Source organism: Spodoptera frugiperda, chromosome 23, assembly GCF_023101765.2.
Source record: "Spodoptera frugiperda isolate SF20-4 chromosome 23, AGI-APGP_CSIRO_Sfru_2.0, whole genome shotgun sequence".
Lineage (NCBI taxonomy): Eukaryota > Metazoa > Arthropoda > Insecta > Lepidoptera > Noctuidae > Spodoptera > Spodoptera frugiperda.
In genome coordinates, this window is record NC_064234.1 from 4,183,049 (window position 1) to 4,203,857 (window position 20,809).

At 38.0% G+C, this 20,809-nt stretch overlaps 3 protein-coding genes across 3 annotated transcripts; all 3 read right to left on the minus strand.

Annotated features, from left to right (window-relative positions):
- Positions 1-2,929: 2,929 nt before the first annotated feature.
- Positions 2,930-5,429, minus strand: LOC118267132 (period circadian protein). Its single transcript, XM_035580938.2, has one exon. The coding sequence runs from the start codon at positions 5,342-5,344 to the stop codon at positions 4,016-4,018; it is 1,329 nt and encodes a 442-aa protein (XP_035436831.2). The 5' UTR covers positions 5,345-5,429; the 3' UTR covers positions 2,930-4,015.
- Positions 5,430-8,434: 3,005 nt separating this feature from the next.
- LOC118267130 (adenosine receptor A2a) lies at positions 8,435-10,073 on the minus strand. The gene is made up of 3 exons (XM_050702932.1): positions 10,025-10,073; positions 9,528-9,736; positions 8,435-9,139 (listed from the first exon to the last, which is right to left on the minus strand). The coding sequence occupies exons 1-3, from the start codon at positions 10,071-10,073 to the stop codon at positions 8,435-8,437; spliced, it is 963 nt and encodes a 320-aa protein (XP_050558889.1).
- Positions 10,074-11,359: 1,286 nt separating this feature from the next.
- LOC118267129 (serine-rich adhesin for platelets) lies at positions 11,360-19,685 on the minus strand. Its single transcript, XM_050702933.1, has 2 exons — positions 17,119-19,685; positions 11,360-13,930 (listed from the first exon to the last, which is right to left on the minus strand). The coding sequence occupies exons 1-2, from the start codon at positions 19,633-19,635 to the stop codon at positions 11,903-11,905; spliced, it is 4,545 nt and encodes a 1,514-aa protein (XP_050558890.1). The 5' UTR covers positions 19,636-19,685; the 3' UTR covers positions 11,360-11,902.
- Positions 19,686-20,809: the final 1,124 nt, after the last annotated feature.

Consider the following 20,809-nt stretch of genomic DNA (forward strand, 5'->3'; position numbering starts at 1 on the left):
TCAGAGATATCAAGAAAAAATTTACAATAAACTAGTATGGTTATATATTCTGCATAAAAAATTGATGACACTTCTAAGAAAATGGACAAGGAAATCACCAAAATACAATAATGTAACAGAAACAATGTGAATTGTTTATAGCACGTATATAGGTATAACTCGTTAGGTACATAACGTACACAGGTATTTTTCTGTTAAGTACATAACGAGGTTATGCAAACTCATATTGAGAATTAACGTCTTCCTTATCAGTAGGACTGTTTGCACGATTTATTTAAATGAAAAACTATGATTGTTATTTGCTATCAAGACATATTGTATTACCTAATTCCAAGCGGTTTCGCCCGCTGCTCGGCTCGTTTTGATCGTAGCGTGATGTTTTACTGTTTATGTCACTCTTTATCCCTTCAACTATCTCCACTTAGAAAATTACTTCAATTTGTCAATACACTTTGCCATGAAAAACGAATAAACAAACAGACGCACACACAATTTCGCATTTTGTAATATTAAGGCAGTTTCGCACCAGAGATGTGCTATGCTACGTTGCTGTGGATGCGGTTGGCTTCCACCAATCATATTCATTAGTACACATAGCTTAGAACTGGTGGAAACGGACTCAGCTAAACTATGCTTTTTGAAAAGGAAAGATGTGTGCTATAGATGGCTTCCCTACACTCGATACATCGCATGCTCGAGCCGTGCAATTTCCTCGCACAGCTACTTTGCGGCGGCGCATCTTCATAGCCCATCTCACTCGCACAGCTACATAGCTTAGTATCCGTGGAAAAGGTCACATAGTTTCACAGCTTAGTAATTACATCTTCGTAGCATAGCTACATATCACATCTCAGGTGGAAAAGCACACTAAAGTATGAAATCGGACGTCATCACCTCGTTATGTTTACTATGAAATGGATGTACCTAAATGATTGCAATTCATCATACAGGTACCTCGTGTAGGTGAGAAGATAAAATGATTCAATATTTTTCTAGGAACTTATAAAGTATGGACAACAAACTCAGTATCTATCCTCAGTTCGTCATGTGTCTGTAAGAAATATTTTTTAATAAGTAATTACATAATGTGAATTACTTTAATATCACTTAAACTGTATAATGTTTTGGCTTAAACTGTAAAATTATGCATGTTTTTTACTAATAAATAAGTGTTTAGTGGTTTGGCTACTGTGGTGGGTGCTAAAACATCGGATATCATAAAAAAACACCTAATCACGTTTACGTACGTGTGTGAAAAAAGCCGTATACAATTTATGTCTACAAAATTTAAAATTTTAAAACATTCACATTGTTAATTCTACCTAACATCTATTCTAGACTATTCATCTGATTCTAATTCACTAACATAATGATTTATTTTTGACTGACAGAACAAAACAACTAAAAAACGATTATAAGCACGCCGCTAGCTAAAACTAGATTAAAGCGGATGAAGCTAGATTTTAGCCGGCATATAGACATAGACATACATACATAAATATTATGTTATTAACTATTGTTCGGTACTTACCTGTAAGTATAACAATAGGTACATAGGTCTAACAATAGCGCTTAGTTGAAAATAAATGGACGAAACGAGATAAGAGAATTAGATTTCTTTTTTTATATAAGCAACACGTCAACTGATTTCCTTCTAGATATATTCTTATAAGGCTAGTAACGTATGCACACTAGGCCACATGTGACTATTTTCCTAATACAGACGTATAAGAAACGAGGATTTTGCTTAATATAAGATAAAATTTGTTAAACTATTGTAGTTTTATATCATTACTGTAAAACGGATTGAATAGAATTCAAAAGATGAATAGATACAGTAAAAGGTTGAATAGATGTTAGGACAATTTCCCAACATTAATTCATCCCTCTTTATTTATTTATATAAAGATAAAAAACGAGTTAATAACTAAATACATGTGACACATAATAATCTGCTGTGAATTTGTCAATTAAATAGCTGTATACAGCACTCACAGTAAATATAATCTAAACAAAATCATAAAAAATATAGAATGATATACAGTAGAAGCTCCTTATTCGCGCTTCCTTCATTCGCGGTTTCACTATTCGCGGATTGAAAAATTGCGACCCAATTCCCATATTTGCGGTCTAAAAATTTCTTTATTCGCGGATCGAATCGAGATATCGGTGCGTAACCATAAAAAATACATTCGCTATCCTTTGTCAACGCGTCAGTAGAAGGATAAAAAAATAAAATAGACCTTAATACAGCTACGTCTAGATTGTGACTTCTGCCTAAACCTAGTGTGACCTAAACCTGATGATAATAATATTATCATCAGGCAATCTGTATGATCAGAAAGTTCAATTAAACATTTTTTTTATCTACTATTTGCTTCCTAATTTCGTCATCTAGGAACGAATCCCCTATAACCCCATACAAATAACCATTCCATATTCACGGTTTCTGTATTCGCGGCATATTTACGGAATGCATACCCCGCGAATAAGGAGCTTCTACTGTATAATAAAAGATGAAAAATACTACCAAGAATTTGAATAAAATCAAGAATACATTGAAATAATTCTCTTCTACATCTGTTCACCCCTCGAATTCAATTCACCCTAATTTACTATATTGCGATTTAATTGTATTAAACGACATTATGGTAAAACCTGCACCAGTCGTGCAGTAAAATTATTAATTCATCGTACTACTCGTATAATAATTCAGCAACCTGTACAGAACACCAACAAGGAAAGAAAAGCTGTATAAAATTACCTAGCCCCGTACAGGTTAAGTCTAAACAAAATTTATCATTTTGTTTATTTAAAATAAGCGTTTTCCTTAATTGATTCACGAAGTAAAAGGTAAATTCAGCCTCGTGGAAAAACCAATTGCAAACTAAACGTGCTTGACTAACTAACTCCATAATTTAAAGACAAATTTACTCAAAATATGTTTTTTATTATATACATTAAATATCACAATATAAGTTTTTACAGGAATCACTTTTAGTGAAGTAAGATATGCATTAACTAGGTACTTAGGTAGTTAAGTAATTTTGGCCTTCATGTTTCGAGACCATGCACATTTCTAATTTAACTTGATCACGAAAATACATAAACGATGTGAATCCAACATACATACATAAACCTATTACTTATAATAATAAATATTCTGTGATGTAAAAGTAAAATAGTTCCCTAACGTAATCAAAATTTAATTTATTAAATAACAAAAAAAATAATACAAATATCTACTTAATAATACTAAACATTCAAACATACACTTATCATAGTCTCACGAATTATGAATATTAATATAATAGTAATAGTGATAGTGAAATCCATTATTATTTTCCTAAACGCTTTACTATTTAATATTCATTTTGACATAAGGCGTTATCAGTTTTTTTTTATTACTGCAAGTTAAAGTTAAGTTTATTTTCCTGATCTAAATGTATAGTTTAACCAAATTTGAAGGCAAATGAAACGACCATACCTTGCACTGTAAAGACCATACCTACCTAATGTAAAGAACATTAGGTAGGTATACATCAATATTAAAAAAAATCTCTTTCATCCTGCTATCAAAATTACAGTGTGTTACTCAGATCAATAAGTACCGAATTGAGCAATCCCTGGCTTAATGTTCAACAAACAAAATATTAGGTAATAATACGCGACATTTTATAAACAAGCAGATCCGCATCATGTTTGGTCTCAAGATTATACGCAAAACAATCTATCGTCGTGATCTAAAACGCTTCTAGTATACGAATCCGCGCCTAGAAGTGTGAATTTATACAAAATTCAATGAAATACTATACAATGTTATACAAAATTATGGTGTCTTATGTACAATTCGTTAACATAATATTCTTTATACAATCACTATCAATTCATTCTTACTAAACACCATGAAATGCAACAAGGTAAATAAAGTTCTTTTCACATTGTAGTTCAAGACATGAGCTGCTTGTAACTACACGTTACCAAATCACGGATGGACACATTGAGGTGTTTATACTTAATATGCTATACAATAAGCTATAACAGCTGCTAATATTGTTGTAAACATAGGTCCATTTCGAGTAGCCGAATTTTTACGTATTGACTTGTCTGCGTATGTCTGCAAGAGACCACATTGCACAGGTTTCTTCATGTAATGTGATGAACTAGAGCGAATCACGAAACACTGCATTCCCGGTGTCACTTGCACAGGTTTACCCTTGACGTCCAGAGCGTTCACAACTGTTGTATTTGTAGTCGTAGTCACTACAGATGAGGTTATAACTGTTCCATTGGGTGCCAGGCCGCCCAACGAGGCATTCATCGGAGCTGCAGTAGTAGGCGTATCTGTCTGGTTCACAGGCACCAATGTTCCATTGGGCAACATTGCATACAAAACATTGCCGGGTACAGGAGCCGCAGGAGCCGGCGTCGGGTTAGCTGCCATCATGTTTGTACTATTTGTCACAGTTGTGTTAGTTACAGTAACCACCGAAACAGTTGAATTAGTTCCTGTACTACGTTGGGCTAGATCTTCCAAAATAAAGCTGCTTATAATCTGGCAGTCTATTTTAGTTTCCTCGTATTCACCGTTGTCTTTCTTCACTGCAAACTTGCACACCTCGCCAGGTATTGGTTTGTATTGTTGTGTGCGGCTGTGTGCGTAAGCAGCGCCAGCAAGAGTTCCAAGGTTGAGTAGCGCTAAACCAGCCAACAACGTACCGTATTTGCTGCCTGAGTTTTTGTACTGGTAAACGTAAGTCGGAGGAGTGCCGTGGTAAACTGGGTAACTCACTGCTGGTCCACCGTGGGGTGGAGCGTACGAGATGCGCTGCGGCGGGCTGTAGTGGTAGTTGTAAACATTCGTCGTGTGATGCACCGTGCTAGGTTTGTTTTGTGGGTATCTGTTGTTGTTGTTGCCAGACAAACCACCGCCAGATGAAGGATAACCATGGCTACCTGAAGATGGATAGCCGTGACTACCTCCATTGCCGGACAAGCCGCCACCGGAAGGATATCCATGACTACCTCCGCTGTTCCCGCTCCCGGACAAACCACCACTTGAAGGATATCCGTGGCTTCCTCCACTATTTCCACTCCCAGACAAGCCGCCCCCAGATGGATATCCGTGACTAGGGGGACGCGCACCAGATGAAGGATATCCGTGACCACCTGAGGGGTAACCGTGTCCGCCACCAGACAGCCCACCAGAGCGATGACCTCCACCCGATAAACCACCAGATTTTGGATAACTATGTCCACCACTAAAACCTCTCCTCGCTAATATTGGTTCTAATAGCACTGCTAATAGGAAAGCGTACAACAATGCACGCTTTATAATAAACATTTTGAATGTCACAATTTTACAAAGTCTCAAACACGTTCACTGTCGACACTCTTGCGCACTGGACTGAAGTAAGCCGCGCGCCGATGTCGATGCCATTCGCGTTTTCATCAGTGATACCACATTAAAAGGCAAAGTTCGCTGTACTATGTATTAAATACGACTTGATCTTGTATTTTGATATTGTTTATCATTATAGCTTTAAAAGTGATCAGACGTCAATTTTTTTTTTTTCTTAAAGACGTTTGTATTTCCTTTTTATCTATGTCAATGAAATAAGGTGATAAAAAACAGGTTACAAATTAAATACTGCCACAGACAATGTGTTTCAAAAATGGTAGGTAAGATTTTTTTTTAAATGAGCCTTCTATACCACATTGGTAATAACCAATTTTATTATTTTTTTTATTTACATGTTAACTATTCATATTATAAAAATTGTCCTAATTTAAACTTTGCTTGCTAGTGGGCTGATTACAAAGTTTGGACTTAAGAAATGAAATGTATATTTTTGGTATCTAGGTATTATTTATAAACTTTTATCATCAGGAACTTTTTTTTATTTTACAGAAAAATAGTATAGTAACCATTAATATAAGAGAGCACGTACAGAACCACAAGTTATGACGTGTAACGTGATTGGTGCATCAACATAGCACCAGATATTCAGTTGCATTCAAATCCACTTCAGTGTTCTATTATAAGGGTAACATATTTATTATTTGTGACAACATTATAGAAAAAAACCAATATGGCGGCGAGTCGGCGCGCGGCGCGTCACTCCGCAGGTAAACAGATGCAACGCAGGTGACAGTAGAAGTATCAATGAGGACCAATTAGTTTTCCATAATTTTAGTATTTCGTCGGGCTATCAGTTGGGGGAACGCCGTGGCTGTGTGACGTCAATATCGTCAATACTATCGTCACATTCATCCTTTACATTCGTCACTCGTAAATTACATTTTCGTCAATGTTACACATAATATGGGGGCAATAATATTACGATTATTAATAATGCTTTTTATTTATTTTATTGATTCAAAGAGATTTCGGAACTACTAAATCTGCTATAAAAACTAACTGAAAAACTTTAAAATAGCTTTGTTAGTTTCCATTGAAATCTAAGCATATATTTTTTTCAGTTTTCTCACTCTCTTATTTTAAAAGTTAGAGGGGAGACACACATTTTTCCACTTTGGAAGCGTCTAACTTTCAAACGATTGATTTTGACGAAAAGTGGTTTTAGGAACCTTAATGTCTTTTTTAAAGACCTATCCATAGGCACCCATCACGGATACGTAAGCCGAAAAAAAATTTTTTTGAATCAGTTCCATGTATGGAGTGCCCCCTTTAATTTTTAAATTTATTATTTTTTATTCAAAATTCTAATAGCGGTTACCGAAATACACCATCTTACAAAGTTTCAACTATGTAGGCCCAACAGTTTTGGAAATAAATGGCTGTGACATACGGACGGACGGACGGACAGACGGACAGACAGACAGACAGACAGACAGACACGACGAATTTATAAGGGTTCCGTTTTTTGCCATTTGGCTACGGTGCGCCTAGTTCTTAACCTCTAGGGTGGTGTGGAATTAAGAACAAAAATTGAAATTGCGGCCAAATCGGGAAAAATCGTGACCCGAGCATAGGCGCTAAAATAGGACAAAAATACGTTTTATGCATGGGTGAAGTCAATTGTTTGAGAAAATTTGAGAATTCCGAGATTTGGATTGTTTTTTGTTTTGCTCCATACAAAAATAAGTTTGAGTGTTATTTACTCCGAAAATACTAAGTTATCAGAAAAACCACCTCAGAAATAGTTTCTTATAATCAATAGATTAATGCAACCCGATATTCAAAAATTAAAACTTTTTTTTATCATTGCTAAGTCCACTACCGGCCCGTTTCGGTCCACTGTGCGCCGTGGCTGTGTGACGTCAATATCGTCAATACTATCGTCCCTTTCGTCCTTTACATTCGTCACTCGTAAATTACATTTTCGTCAATGTTACACATAATATGGGGGCAATAATATTACGTCAAAACAAAGAGATTTCGGACTACTAAATCTGCTATAAAAACTAACTAAAAACTTTAAAATTGCTCTCACCAAACACAATAAAGATAAAAAGCAGACATGCTACCTGATCGCTATCATTGACCGCCAAATAATATATCCTGTTGCAGTTCGAAGCCCTCTGTGTAAATCTACAATGAACTGGTTTAAGTTTATAGATATTTTAAGTTATTATAGTCAACTTAGTATTTAAAATTAATTGTTACCAACGTTTAATTTCACCGCTCTCGCACTAGTTCACCATACATACATAACGTCACGCCTTTTTATCCCCGAAGGGGTAGGCAGAGGTGCACATTACGGCACGTAATGCCGCTATACAATGTACACCCACTTTTCACCATTTGTATTATAAGTCCCATGTAATAGGGGGTGAACCTATTGCCATATACTGGAAACAATTCCAGACTCCGTGCTACTACCGAGAAATTTTCGAAAATCCGAAAAAAGCCCAGTAATACTTTGCCCGACCCGGGAATCGAACCCGAGACCCCTTGTTCGGCAGTCGCACTTGCGACCACTCTACCAACGAGGCAGTCAGGCAGTAGTTCACCATCTATTTATTTTATTTGAACCAATCGTTCTGGAATTATTTCCATAGCTTATGCTTATCATGAGTATAGATTTTAAATTGATTTGGGTATAACTGAGTCGAAATAAAATAAACCAGTAAGTATAGATATAATAATTTAATAAATATTTATTTACTTTGAAGCAACAACCTTATTTATAACAATCACACAGACACCGAATAATATACATTCAGCACATTTCCATAATATTTATTTGAAAGTTTGAACATCATCACAGTATTATCTAATATTCGTAATAATACAAAATTACCTATTTAGAGACATCATGACTTTTATTTCTAATATAAGCAGAATTGACTACAAGCGACATTAAATATTTACAAGCTAGGCCTTTTTATTCGTCTACTCTTAGGAATGTTTGTTTCTCTGGTCTCCTCATGTGACGCTATACGCCGGATAGCTCCGGCTGGGCTCCTGTCAGCTGTGGTCTGCGCTGGCACTGCGCACTCGCCGAATTAGTTCCTCAACTCTCTTATAAGGACTTTGGCATCTCTCTTCGTTAGTATCTATAAGATAGGGACCACCCTCGCTGTCCCTACCCTCTGGTGTGTGGCAACCACTAGAACCCTCAGCTACTCTATTTATAAACGGTTCTACATCTGGGACTAGCGGTGTAGCCACGACTACCGCTCTAGTGTCATCAGTTATACTCGCTTCAGCTTCCTTCTGCCGAAGCCACACAGGAGAATTCACGTATACTTTTGGTCTTTCTCTCAAAGCGTTGCACCTCTCTAACGCTTGCCTCCTAACTGGTATTGGGGGTCTATAAGCTGCTTGAATGGTCACTCCTCTGCCTCCTATAGAGCAAAGAAGACCCTTCAAAGCTGCCCTAAAGTCTTTTAGGTGGTACGCGTACAGAAACGGGTTAATAGCAGAATTTAGATGGGAGACGATGATGCAGATATAAGTGAGAGGGTTGGGAATGTCGAGCTCAGGCATGAAGGCTTTGATTGCATTGACTGTGTAGAGTGGTATCCAACAAATGATGAAGAAAAATACTATAATAGCGAGATTCTGTGTGGCTTTGACTTCTCGCTTCTGCGCGGCTCCAAGTACTCGTAGCATGGTGCCTCCTCCGGGAATGCGGCCCCGGCAGCCGTCCACTGTCATCACCTCGCTGAGCTAGAAAGATCAAACATATTCTATTTAGTTTTACTTACATACGATTTACGCGCATATATCTATCTAGGTATATACTAATACAAAACCAATAGGCAAAACGCCAATCTATTTTGCATTGAAGGCCAGCGACTAATTTGAATGTTATAAGAACTTTACTAACCAAATGAAAGTTTGTTTGCTAATTTATGAATTCGATTATATATATTTGTACTGTACGTTGTCATAGCAGCAATCCGTGAAGTTGTTGAATTCTAATAGAACGTTTCGATAAGATGTACCTACCTATTTTTAGTTAGTATTATCTTACATTTATCTTCTCTAATAGATAAACAAAATATTTACATAAACCAAACATAAACTCTCTAATTAAAAAGTTTTAACAAATTACCTGTTTGACAACCACTCGATAGATGTGTGCGTAGAAGGCAGCGAGCAACACGCTGGGCGTCACGATGGTGGCAAAATAGAGGAAGAGCAGGTAATTGTAGTCCATGACCTCTACGAAGTAACAGCCTGGCATGTTGTTACCAGCGTGCCAACCGAACAGTGGGAGCAGACCCACTCCTGCACCAGACACCCAACAGACCGAGATTATACCTGGGGAGAGAAACAAGCAATTGAATTAACAGAACATTTTATGTTTTTTTATTCTCCAAAAGTGAAGAGCATATTGCGCATATTACGTTTATATCTTCGCGGCTTCGTCCGCAGTCAGAAGGATTATAATTATAAAGGATTTTGATAAATCCTTTCTTAGGGGATACCTCTACATCATAGTCGGTTTATGCATGCAAAGTCTCAACCCAAGCGGTTTAAAATTCAGTCAAAATTTATCAAGGAATTTATCCTTTCTTAGCGGTTGCCTACCTACGTCATAACATCTACCTGCATGCCAAAATTCAGCACTATCCGTCCAATGGTTTGGGCTGTGCATTGATAGATCACTATGTCATGTCAGTCAGTCTCCTGTGAGTTATAATATATTTAAATAATACTTGTCATAATGTATATATGTATAGTTGTAGACCTGCATAGATTCATTCGTTCTGTATTATTACATGAGATTACAATCTTAAATTATTCTTATATAAGTATCTGTACTTTGTTCATAGATTTTCCTTATCTCGTATATTTTATGTCTCTGATGATTACATGTATATGAACGCATATTATAAAAACAAGCAAAATAATTAGGTATGTTTCGTGTTTGATATCAATATTTATGAATTAATTTTTGACGTTCGATTTTCTTATTTTTGTTTAATGCGGTTAGTAGGTATGTTATAATAATAAAAGTCAAACCTTTTACATATTTCATTCAGTTCAGTTTTCATTGAACATACATACATAGGTGCATACGTAACCTCACGCCTATCTCCCATGGGGGTAGGTAGAGACAACGGATCGCTAATCGCTACGAATCTTACATATGTACTTCTTTCGCTTTATCAACAGTTATCAGTCTTTTCATCTAGTTATAAATTAATAAACTAAGCTAAGGTAGTGAAATACATCAAAGATCAGAACTCTTATCATTAGATCGAAATCGTTCTTGTTACAACTTTTTAGCCTATTCATCCAAAAAAGTTGTACTAAAGCGCCTGTCAGAACACTGTGAGTGATCTGTCGTTGATTGCATTGCTCATCAATTTCTGTAGGCGTTTTTGTATTATGATATGTATTATGGCACATTCGCACATTCACTATAATTCTGCTAGATCTATACTAGTACTATAATTTTATTAATATTAAAACGAGTTAATCGTTTGTGTCATGGAGACTAATCTCCGAAACTATCGAACTAATTTCAAATATTCTAAAATTACTTTAAACGCCACGGGGTTACCGGTGACCGGTGGTAGCGGAGGATTTGCCTTCAACAGTTTTCTATTAGCAGTCAAAGACTTAAGTACGTTAGGTTACCTATATAATATAATATTATAATATAGGTACCTACACTAGTTGCGCATTTGACCCAGGGTCTAGTTGCATAGCAAGTTAAAAGTGCGTGCACACCTTAAGCAGCAAGAGTACACATGTAACTGATAAAACAATTGTGCTTTCAAAGTCAGTAAGTACCTAGAGACATGAAACATTAAGTATTGTTTGGTAACAATCGCAAAAGTTTTGTGGGGATGTAGATATGCATGAATATTTAATGCTTTTTAGCAGTTAGGTCAAGCATTGTTATACTTCTAAATGAAATTAAAAACCATATAATTCAATATTGTACATTTTATTTCACAGAATTAAATAAAATACGTTGTATAACAAAACAGTCTTGTCACTAAAACTATTAATATTAATTACAGTAATGGCAAATAATATTTTGTACAAAGCGTTCAAGTATTATTATTCTATGATCATTTTAAAAGACTTTATCTTTTTTTGTTAACCTTCTTAGTACATTAATATTATATAATGATAACAGGAGCACACATATAAGTACATAACAATTTTATCAATATTCAACCAAACACATTACGCTCAAAATTCAAATACACATATTATTGACTTATTTATTTAATACACTCAAAGTACTATAGGTACTTTATACGAGTAACTACATAATTTTACACGTATTTAGAAGTAGTTAATAATATATATAGTTTTACACAACTCGTATTTACGGAAAAATATGTGATATAGTCACATTATTTTCCGTAAAACAAAAAAAATCAAGTACACTTGACCAAGATAAGGGAGGTTAACTATATTGATACACATACAAATCTAAAATACAACACAAGTCTTATACTTAATTTATACAGCAATAAACAGAGACATCCACCAAGGCGGGTTCTTTAGCCATGATTTCAGTTTTTCTCTAGAAGGCAATAAACTAGAACCAGTGTCCTTCTTGGGCTCCGGCATTTTAGAGTAAGCCATTAAAGTCTTACAATCGACCGCAGTACGTAAGGATGCGTCTCTTGTTAGAATTTCTACGGCACACTCCATGTTATCAGGGTTCACTGGGGGCCCTTTTACACTCAAAGGATCAACAAGGGTTGAATTAGTAGTACACACTGTCACATTCACCATAGTCGCGTTAGTTGTCACTGTCTTGGTGGTGTAAGTAGACGAACCGTTTCCTGAAGAAGTCATTGTGGTTACTGTTGTGTTTGCTGCTGAACTGTTCTGTGGCATAGTGCCGGTGACAGTCACTGTGGGTATGATGGTGCCATTAGGGGCTAAAGTTCCCAAATTAGTCTTCACATCGACGCTGGGAACAACTGGGGCTGGAGTACTTACCGGTACCATTATTAGAGTACCGTTTGGTGCTAATGTCGTGTTCGATACTGTAATGGAGCTGTTGTTTAGTAGTGCAGAAACGTTGGTTTGACTTGTATTCGTTGTCGTATTAGTATTTAAAGTATTGACCGGTAACACTGAAAGCACAGGTTCTGCGGTAGCTGGTGGCGCTTGCATTGTCGTCACTGCATTATTGGTCGTGCTGATTGTTGTCGTGCACACTGTCTTATTCACTTGAGTTTGTTGTGTTGGAGCCACTTTTTTACTATCTTGAGTGAAGGTTGAAACAATTTCACAAGGAATTTTGAGCGCTTCCTCTCGTCCATTTTCTTTAACTCTCAATATGCAATTCGCTTCGTCTTGAGGCCTGTTTTGTGGTCTATAGGATGAGGAGCCGTACGATGAAGAGCTCGGCATGTCATACCTACGTCTGTAGTAATCGTCATAATAGTAGTGGTCTGGGTAACTGTGTGAGCGACCGAGGTTGTATATCGATAAACCAGTCAGCAAGTCTCCATATCGACTGTTGGAGTGCCTGTAGTCTTGAATATATACATACTGCGGTGAAGAGTAGTACGTTGGGACCGAGTAAGGCACATTGGTGTGGTAATAATGATGCGTTGTATGAACTGAAGAAGGTGGATGGCTATTCGTATTGTATGTATGACTTGGTTTGTAATTATTGGAATTTGACGGGTAGTAGTGGGATCCAGAACTCGAGGTAGGTCTGTAACTTGAGCCAGAGCCAGACAAACCTGTTGAACTTGACGGGTAAGAATGGCTTCCCGAACTTGACGATGGCTTGTAACTAGATCCTGAACCGGAAAGTCCTGATAACGATGAAGGATATTTGGAGTTAATAAGATTCGTTACTCCCGCTGGTAAATCTGATGAGTATGGCGGTTTTGAGCCAGTAGCATGATATACTCCTGCGGGTAAAGGACTTATGTAAGATCCAGATCCTGATGACGATGACGGGTAACTAGATGATCCAAAGTTCCAGTTCCACGACGATCCAGATGAAGATGAAGGGTAATTACTACTGGAGCCATATCCAGACAATCCTGAGGATGACGAAGGGTATGTGTGTGAGCTGGAGCCATATCCAGACAATCCTGATGATGACGATGGATATTTGTGTGAACTGGAGCCATATCCAGATAATCCCGACGATGACGAAGGATATCCATGTGAGCTGGAGCCATATCCCGACAATCCCGACGATGACGAAGGATATCCATGTGAGCTGGATCTAGATCCATACCCTGATAACCCTGATGATGATGATGGGTAGCTGTGTGATGACGATGAGCTTCCCCAACGACTCGACGACGAAGAACTTGAGCTCCAACTGGGTTTGGAGTAACTCGACGAGCCCCAGCTCTTGCCAAAGGAGCTGCTGCTTCTACTGCCGCCCCTGCTACTGCTGCTGCTCCTTCCACCGCTTCGCCCACATTCTATATAAGTCACAGTCAGACACGACACTAGTAGGCACAACAGAAATATTCTGCCGGCCATTTTGCGTGATGTTAACGAGCGAGTTCACAAACACGTTTGAGCCACTTGCCTTTGATTGGTTTTATTTAAAACTGACCATTTAATAGTGTGCGTGTATTTTTATGTTTGTGTGTGCGCATGACGTAAATTAGTGTTCAGGGAACCTCATTTGCTCATACGTACAACAGATAAGAGAAGGCTAGGAGGTGAAATAAACATCAATCAAACTAATTGATATAAAACAAGTTCTGGCAGGTCTTATTCCCGCGACAAGCTGTAATAAGGGAATCATGTCAGTTTGTCAAGGTCCACTCCTGGCCATGAAGGGTCTACAATGGCACAGATTAGCACTTTATTCCTTGTCTTCACTTGGAGCCTAGCCTAAACACCGTCTGAAGATCGATAGTCCATCAGTCTGGAAGGTCTCTGATGATTTGTCTATCAGTACACTCAACACCATCAGCTATCGGCACTTCAAATGGCAGACATGGTCAAACTTTTTAGTACTACAAGCTATGTCGGTGACATTAATAATGAACTTTTCTAATCAAAATAACCGTATAGTAAACGGCAAAACCAGTCACATGAAATCAATTATAATTCCGTATTAATTATAGATACCTACAACAACAAGGCGCGGTTCCACAAAACAGAAATCCCAAAAATATATATATAACTTGTTTCCCTGAAACTCATCAGTTTCAAACGTGAACAACAATGACTCACGCGACCCAAGCGTATTGATACGTGATAACCACTGCCTTAACGAGGCCATAATTAACCAAAAATATACGTCACACCAACTAGCAATAGTAATGCCTATTAATAGTCAAATAATATTTATTACTGACTGCCTTGTTGGTCGAGTGGTCGCAATTGCGACTGCCGGGCAAGGGGTCTCGGGTTCGATTCCCGTATCAGGCAAATTATTACTGGGATTTTTACGAAAATTTCTCAGTAGTAGCACGGGGTCTGGAATTGTGTCCAGTATATTATGGCAATAGACTCACCCCCTATAGCAATTGGAGAAAGTAGGTGGACATTGTACAATGGCATTAAGTTATGTAATAATATGCACCTGCGTACCCTTCGAGGATAAAAAGGCGTGACGTTGCATAATAATTATTGTTACAAAAACACTAAAGGTATTTTCAATCTGCTCCTGGAGCCTGACGCGTTTAACCAAACAAACAAACAAACTTTATTACTTTAGTATACATACATACACTAAGCTCTTCGATATAAGCTCCTGTCGGTATATAGTGAGCAATTTGTCATTTATCGTATGTTGCTCAGTTTTATTGTGCAGGATAATTACAACATAATATTATCGGGTATTTTTTAATAATGTAGCGGCACGACCGAATACATTACTGTAGCGTGGCACAGTTGAATGTCATCACCAGATGCCAGCAGTCGATTGATGGCCACAGCTCCACGACACGCCGCGCCAGGTTAATGTACTTTTTCCTTCGTTCATGACAAAAACTAATCGGGTATCATCTCGCTTATCACAATCCAGGATTTAGTTTAATAAGTTTTTTTTTTTGAGGGGTGAAAATCATCCAATGATTTCTCCCGCCTTGGGCTAAGCGAGAGGGAATGTCAGACTCTTACTGACTAAAAACCAAACCGTTCCTACTCCTGCTTTTCGAGCCGGAGCCCCGTTAAACCCGCTAGGTAGTCCGCAGCTCCGAGTTTAATAAGTTAATAGGCTAGTGTATCCACGCCTCAATTAGTGCTTACACGTGACATAAATAAAAACCAGCATGTTATCAAGGTCAGTAGGAGCATCAAACATTTGGAACCAATTATATAATTTAACTTATCTTGCATGAGAGTCAACGTGACTTTTTCCGAATTATATGTACTCTCTAAGATTATCTACACACCATAACAAACGGTAAAGGAAAACATCGTCAGAAAACCTGGGCTTATAATTTCTAATTATAAGTTTGAAATCGCCAACCCGCATTGAGCAAGCGTGGTGATTAATGCTCAAACCTTCTCTATGTGAGAAGAGGCTTTGGTCAGCAGTGGCTACTTATAGGCTGATGATGATGTGATATAATTTAAAAGTCTGGACATAATATATTATGATTTAACATCCATTTAACATCCATATCTGTGTATACACGTAAAGACGAAAGGTTACTTACTCATATCATAGTCTCGAAAAATGCTCTCGCTTAAAGATGAAATTTGGCAAGGAAGTTCTTAGTTTATAGTTTGTAGTCATTCGTTAAGAGTTAATTTTACAACGGGAAATAAACGCATTAAAGTTGGTTCATTCGTTTAGCAGCTACCGTGCCACAGACTGACATACAGCAGACAGACAGGCCAAACTCATTGCGTTGGGGATAATAACTTTTGGATATGAATATTATATTTTACAATGAAATAAAAATGCTCATTATTTTAAGTTGTTCTTTATAAAAATTTTAGATAAATTATCTTTGTACCTAAAGATATCCTAATAGACATAGTTACATAATTTTGGCTCTCTAGAGTCTATAGAGAGTACAGTCTTATACATATAAATAAGTATAATTATAAGAAGCTTACAATTGCAACAATTATTTAATTTGTGTTAAAAACAAAATAACAAGTGCTCGAATCATTTTTTAAGATACCTTATCTCTAGTTTACATTCTTAGCACAAAAAATCGAGTGTGAAATGATAATAGGAACATCCATAAATACACATAAAAAAATATCAGAATTCAACCTCATGCGTTAATTGTTACGCGCTCAATATTAATATCAATTGACTAATTACTGACTGTTATACAGTACACAAACATTATAACAAGTTTTATTATAACTTCCTTAATAATAGGTATACTCGTATATTTCTATAACATCGTTACTTCCTCGTATAAAATAAAATCACTGTTAAATACACTACTTATAATAAATATGACAAATCAAAGTGAATTCTATAGGTGTCCCGTTCCATATAACAGAAAGATACTTCGCTTAGTATTTGGAATGCTACTAATTCTAGCTAACATAATATTTGGTATAATTTCTGACATGCCTAAATGTATAACAAATGGGACAATCAAGGTACAACCTAAACTATTATAATTATGAACTAAATTGACTATTCTTACAATTTAGCATGTTAAGCTAAAACAACGTTATCTCCAGCATTGCTATTAGAGTTGAACTCTTGTCTTATACATGACACAATTTAAAAATACAACACAAGTTTTATACTTAATTTATACAGCAATAAACAGAGACATCCACCAAGGCGGGTTCTTCAGCCATGATTTCAGTTTTTCCCTTGGTGGCAATATACCAGTGTCCTTTTTAGGCTCCGGCATTTTGGAGTAAGCCATCAAAGTCTTACAATCGACAACATTACGTAAGAAAGCGTCTCTGGTTTGAATCTCAACAGCACACTGCATTTTGTCAGGGTTCACTGGGGGCCCTTTTACACTCAAAGGATCTACAAGGGTTGAATTAGTAGTACACACTGTCACATTCACCATAGTCGCGTTAGTTGTCACCGTCTTGGTGGTGTAAGATGATGAACCGTTCCCTGAAGAAGTCACTGTGGTCACTGTCGTGTTTGCTGCTGAACTGTTCTGTGGCACAGTGCCGGTGACAGTCACTGTGGGTATGATGGTGCCATTAGGGGCTAAAGTTCCCAAATTAGTCTTCACATCCACGCTGGGAACAACTGGTGCAGGAGTACTTACCGGTACCATTATTAGAGTACCGTTTGGCGCTAATGTCATGTTTGCTATGGTGGTATAGATGTTGTTAATCGGAGGTGGTATGGTGGCCGCTAGCGATGGGAAATCTTCTTTGCGAACGTTGAGATTCATATTACTTGGCAAAGCATTCATTGAGGAAACATTAGTTGACACAGTTTGATTGGCCGTCACTGTCGTATTATAATTAGAAGCGTTGACGGGTAACACTGAGAGCACAGGGTTCACTGGGGCCGCAGGAGTTGCTGGCACTGTCGACACTGTACTGTTGATCACGGTTGTAGTTGTCGTGCACACTGTCTTATTCACTTGAGTTTGCTGTGTTGGAGCCACTTTTTTACTATCTTGAGTGAAGGTTGAAACAATTTCACAAGGAATTTTGAGCGCTTCCTCTCGTCCATTCTCTGTAACTCTCAATATGCAATTCGCTTCGTCTTGAGGTCTGTTCTGTGGTCTATAGGATGAGGAGCCGTACGATGAAGAGCTCGGCATGTCATACCTACGTCTGTAGTAATCGTCATAATAGTAGTGATCATGGTAGTGACTGTGTGAGCGACCGAGGTTGTATAACGATAAACCAGTCAGTAGATCTCCATATCGACTGTTGGAGTGCCTGTAGTCTTGAATATATACATACTGCGGTGTAGAGTAATACGTCGGTACGGAGTAAGGCACATTGGTGTGGTAATGATGATGCGTTGTATGATGAACTGTCGTAGATGGGTGGCTGTTCGTGTTGTATGTATGACTTGGTTTGTAGTTGTTATTGTTGGAACTTGGTGGGTAGTAGTGGGTTCCAGAACTCGATGAAGGTTTGTAATTTGATCCAGAACCAGACATCCCCGTAGAACTCGATGGATAAGAATGGCCTCCAGAACTAGATGAAGGTTTGTAATTTGATCCAGAACCAGACATCCCCGTAGAACTCGATGGATAAGAATGGCCTCCAGAACTCGATGAAGGTTTGTAATTTGATCCAGAACCAGACATCCCCGTAGAACTCGATGGATAAGAATGGCCTCCAGAACTAGATGAAGGTTTGTAATTCGATCCAGAACCAGACATTCCCGTGGAACTCGATGGATAAGAATGGCCTCCAGAACTAGATGAAGGTTTGTAATTCGATCCAGAACCAGACATTCCTGAAGATGATGATGGGTACTTGCTGGAGCTTGAACCTGATCCAGAAAGTCCCGAAGATGATGATGGGTACTTGCTTGAGCTTGATCCTGATCCAGAAAGTCCTGAAGATGATGATGGGTACTTGCTTGAGCTTGATCCTGATCCAGAAAGTCCCGAAGATGATGATGGGTACTTGCTTGAGCTTGATCCTGATCCAGAAAGTCCCGAAGATGATGATGGGTACTTGCTTGAGCTTGAACTTGATCCCGATGATGATGACGGGTATTTGAAGGAACCAGTGCCGGATCCAGATAAACCTGAAGATGATGAAGGGTATTTGCTACTAGAGCCAGATCCAGATAATCCTGAAGACGAAGATGGATAGCTCGATGATCCGGAACCCCATCCTGACGATGACGAGGAAGGATACTTGTGTGAAGTAGATCCAGATCCGGATAATCCTGACGATGAGGAAGGATATCCGTGTGATGGCGATGACGGGTAGCTATGTGATGTAGATCCTGAACTTCCCCCGCGGCTCGAAGATGACGAGCTTCCCGAAAGCCCCGATGACGATGATGGATAACTGTGGGACGTTGATCCTGAACTTCCCCAATTGTGGCTTGTAGATGAAGAACTTGGTTTGTAGCTTGAGCCAGTACTCCAACTAGGTTTGGAGCTGTGGCTTGAGCCAGTACTCCAACTAGGTTTGGAGCTGTGACTCGGTGACCCCCAGCTCTTGCCAAAAGACGAACCACCTCTACTACTGCTGCTGCTGCTGCGACTTCCACTGCTTCTACTACTGCTGCTGCTGCGACTTCCACTGCTTCTCCAACATTCTATGTATGTCACAGTCAAACACGAAACTAACAGGCACAACAGAAGTATTCTGTTGGCCATTTTGTGTGTCGTTAACGAGCGAGAGCTCAGACGCGTATGTTTGATTCTCCTGCTGTTAATTGGTTTTATTTAAAACGAGTCCGTGAACTGTGTGTGTGTATGACGTAAACTGCTATACAGAGATCCTCATCCGCCATCTCTTTTACTCACATACAAGAGATAAGAGAGGCTAGAGGTGAAGTAAACATTAAACTAATTCTTACATTTGACCAGAGATAAATATAACACAACAGGCAATTAGGCTTAATTTTGTTTAATGGACGGGTTTAATAATTTTGTAGTGCACAATGTAATATTGTTCACGCCAATTACCTCATGGGGATAATCCGAATCAACTTGAATAACAATATCACAGCTGATATCATATATTATAAATTATATGTGTGTGTGTGTGTGCCAATGATCACAGATGATATTAATTCATATGAAACACTTATAGCAACCATATTTTTTCCAAATAGATATGTTATGGATTTTCCCAAGTTCCACTAGTTTATGCCTGCAATTTCCATATTTCCCTATATTTGCATTCCCATATTACAGACGGAAATCCTTCTTTAGATGCGAGTATAACTAGGAATATTCTGTTATTGAATAAATCAAGTGAACATTATGGAGTCCAACGTTTGCCAAATAATGTTTTTTAGAAATTTTTTGACCTCAAGTCATCGCATCGTCCTCTAGACAGCCCGCAGACCCGGCCGACACACGCACAATGCAACCGAGCAGCATTTCATGCAAAGCTCACCTGGTTACCAAAAACTGGTTAGACCCATACGTAAACTGTGACTCACGCGAGTACTCTGACGTATAATCTCGTTAACTACATAGACATTCTGATACGTCATTACAGACACTAATCAATGATGCCATTATTAGTACGGAGATGCGGACTACCGGGACTAGCGGGTTTACTGGGGCTCCGCCTCAAAATGCAGGAGTAGGAACGGGGTGGTTTTTACTTAGTAAAAGACTGACACTCCCTCTAGCCAAAGGAGCCCAAGGCTGAAGAAATCATTGGATGATTTTCCCCACTCAAAAAAAAATATTGGTAACATAGATGATTAGATATTTGATTAGTGGCTCCCCCACATTTGTTGAGTCAAAAAAAAAGTTTTAGGCAAAGAAGTAATTTTTCTTTTATGTGTTGTATGTATGGCAATCATCTGGCCCT

Bases quoted from the DNA above. Each gene is read 5' to 3' on its own strand.
- LOC118267130 (XM_050702932.1), bottom strand. From the start codon at position 10,073: ATGCACAGCCCAAACCATTGGACGGATAGTGCTGAATTTTGGCATGCA. The intron at 9,737-10,024 runs GTAGATGTTATG...TTCTCTCCCCAG, and splicing joins TGCTGAATTTTGGCATGCAG to GTATAATCTCGGTCTGTTGG. The intron at 9,140-9,527 runs GTAATTTGTTAA...TGATCTTTCTAG, and splicing joins ATCGAGTGGTTGTCAAACAG to CTCAGCGAGGTGATGACAGT.
- LOC118267129 (XM_050702933.1), bottom strand. From the start codon at position 19,635: ATGGCCAACAGAATACTTCTGTTGTGCCTGTTAGTTTCGTGTTTGACT. The intron at 13,931-17,118 runs TAAATTAAGTAT...TGTTTGTGAACT, and splicing joins TGTCTCTGTTTATTGCTGTA to CGCTCGTTAACATCACGCAA.
- LOC118267132 (XM_035580938.2), bottom strand. From the start codon at position 5,344: ATGTTTATTATAAAGCGTGCATTGTTGTACGCTTTCCTATTAGCAGTG.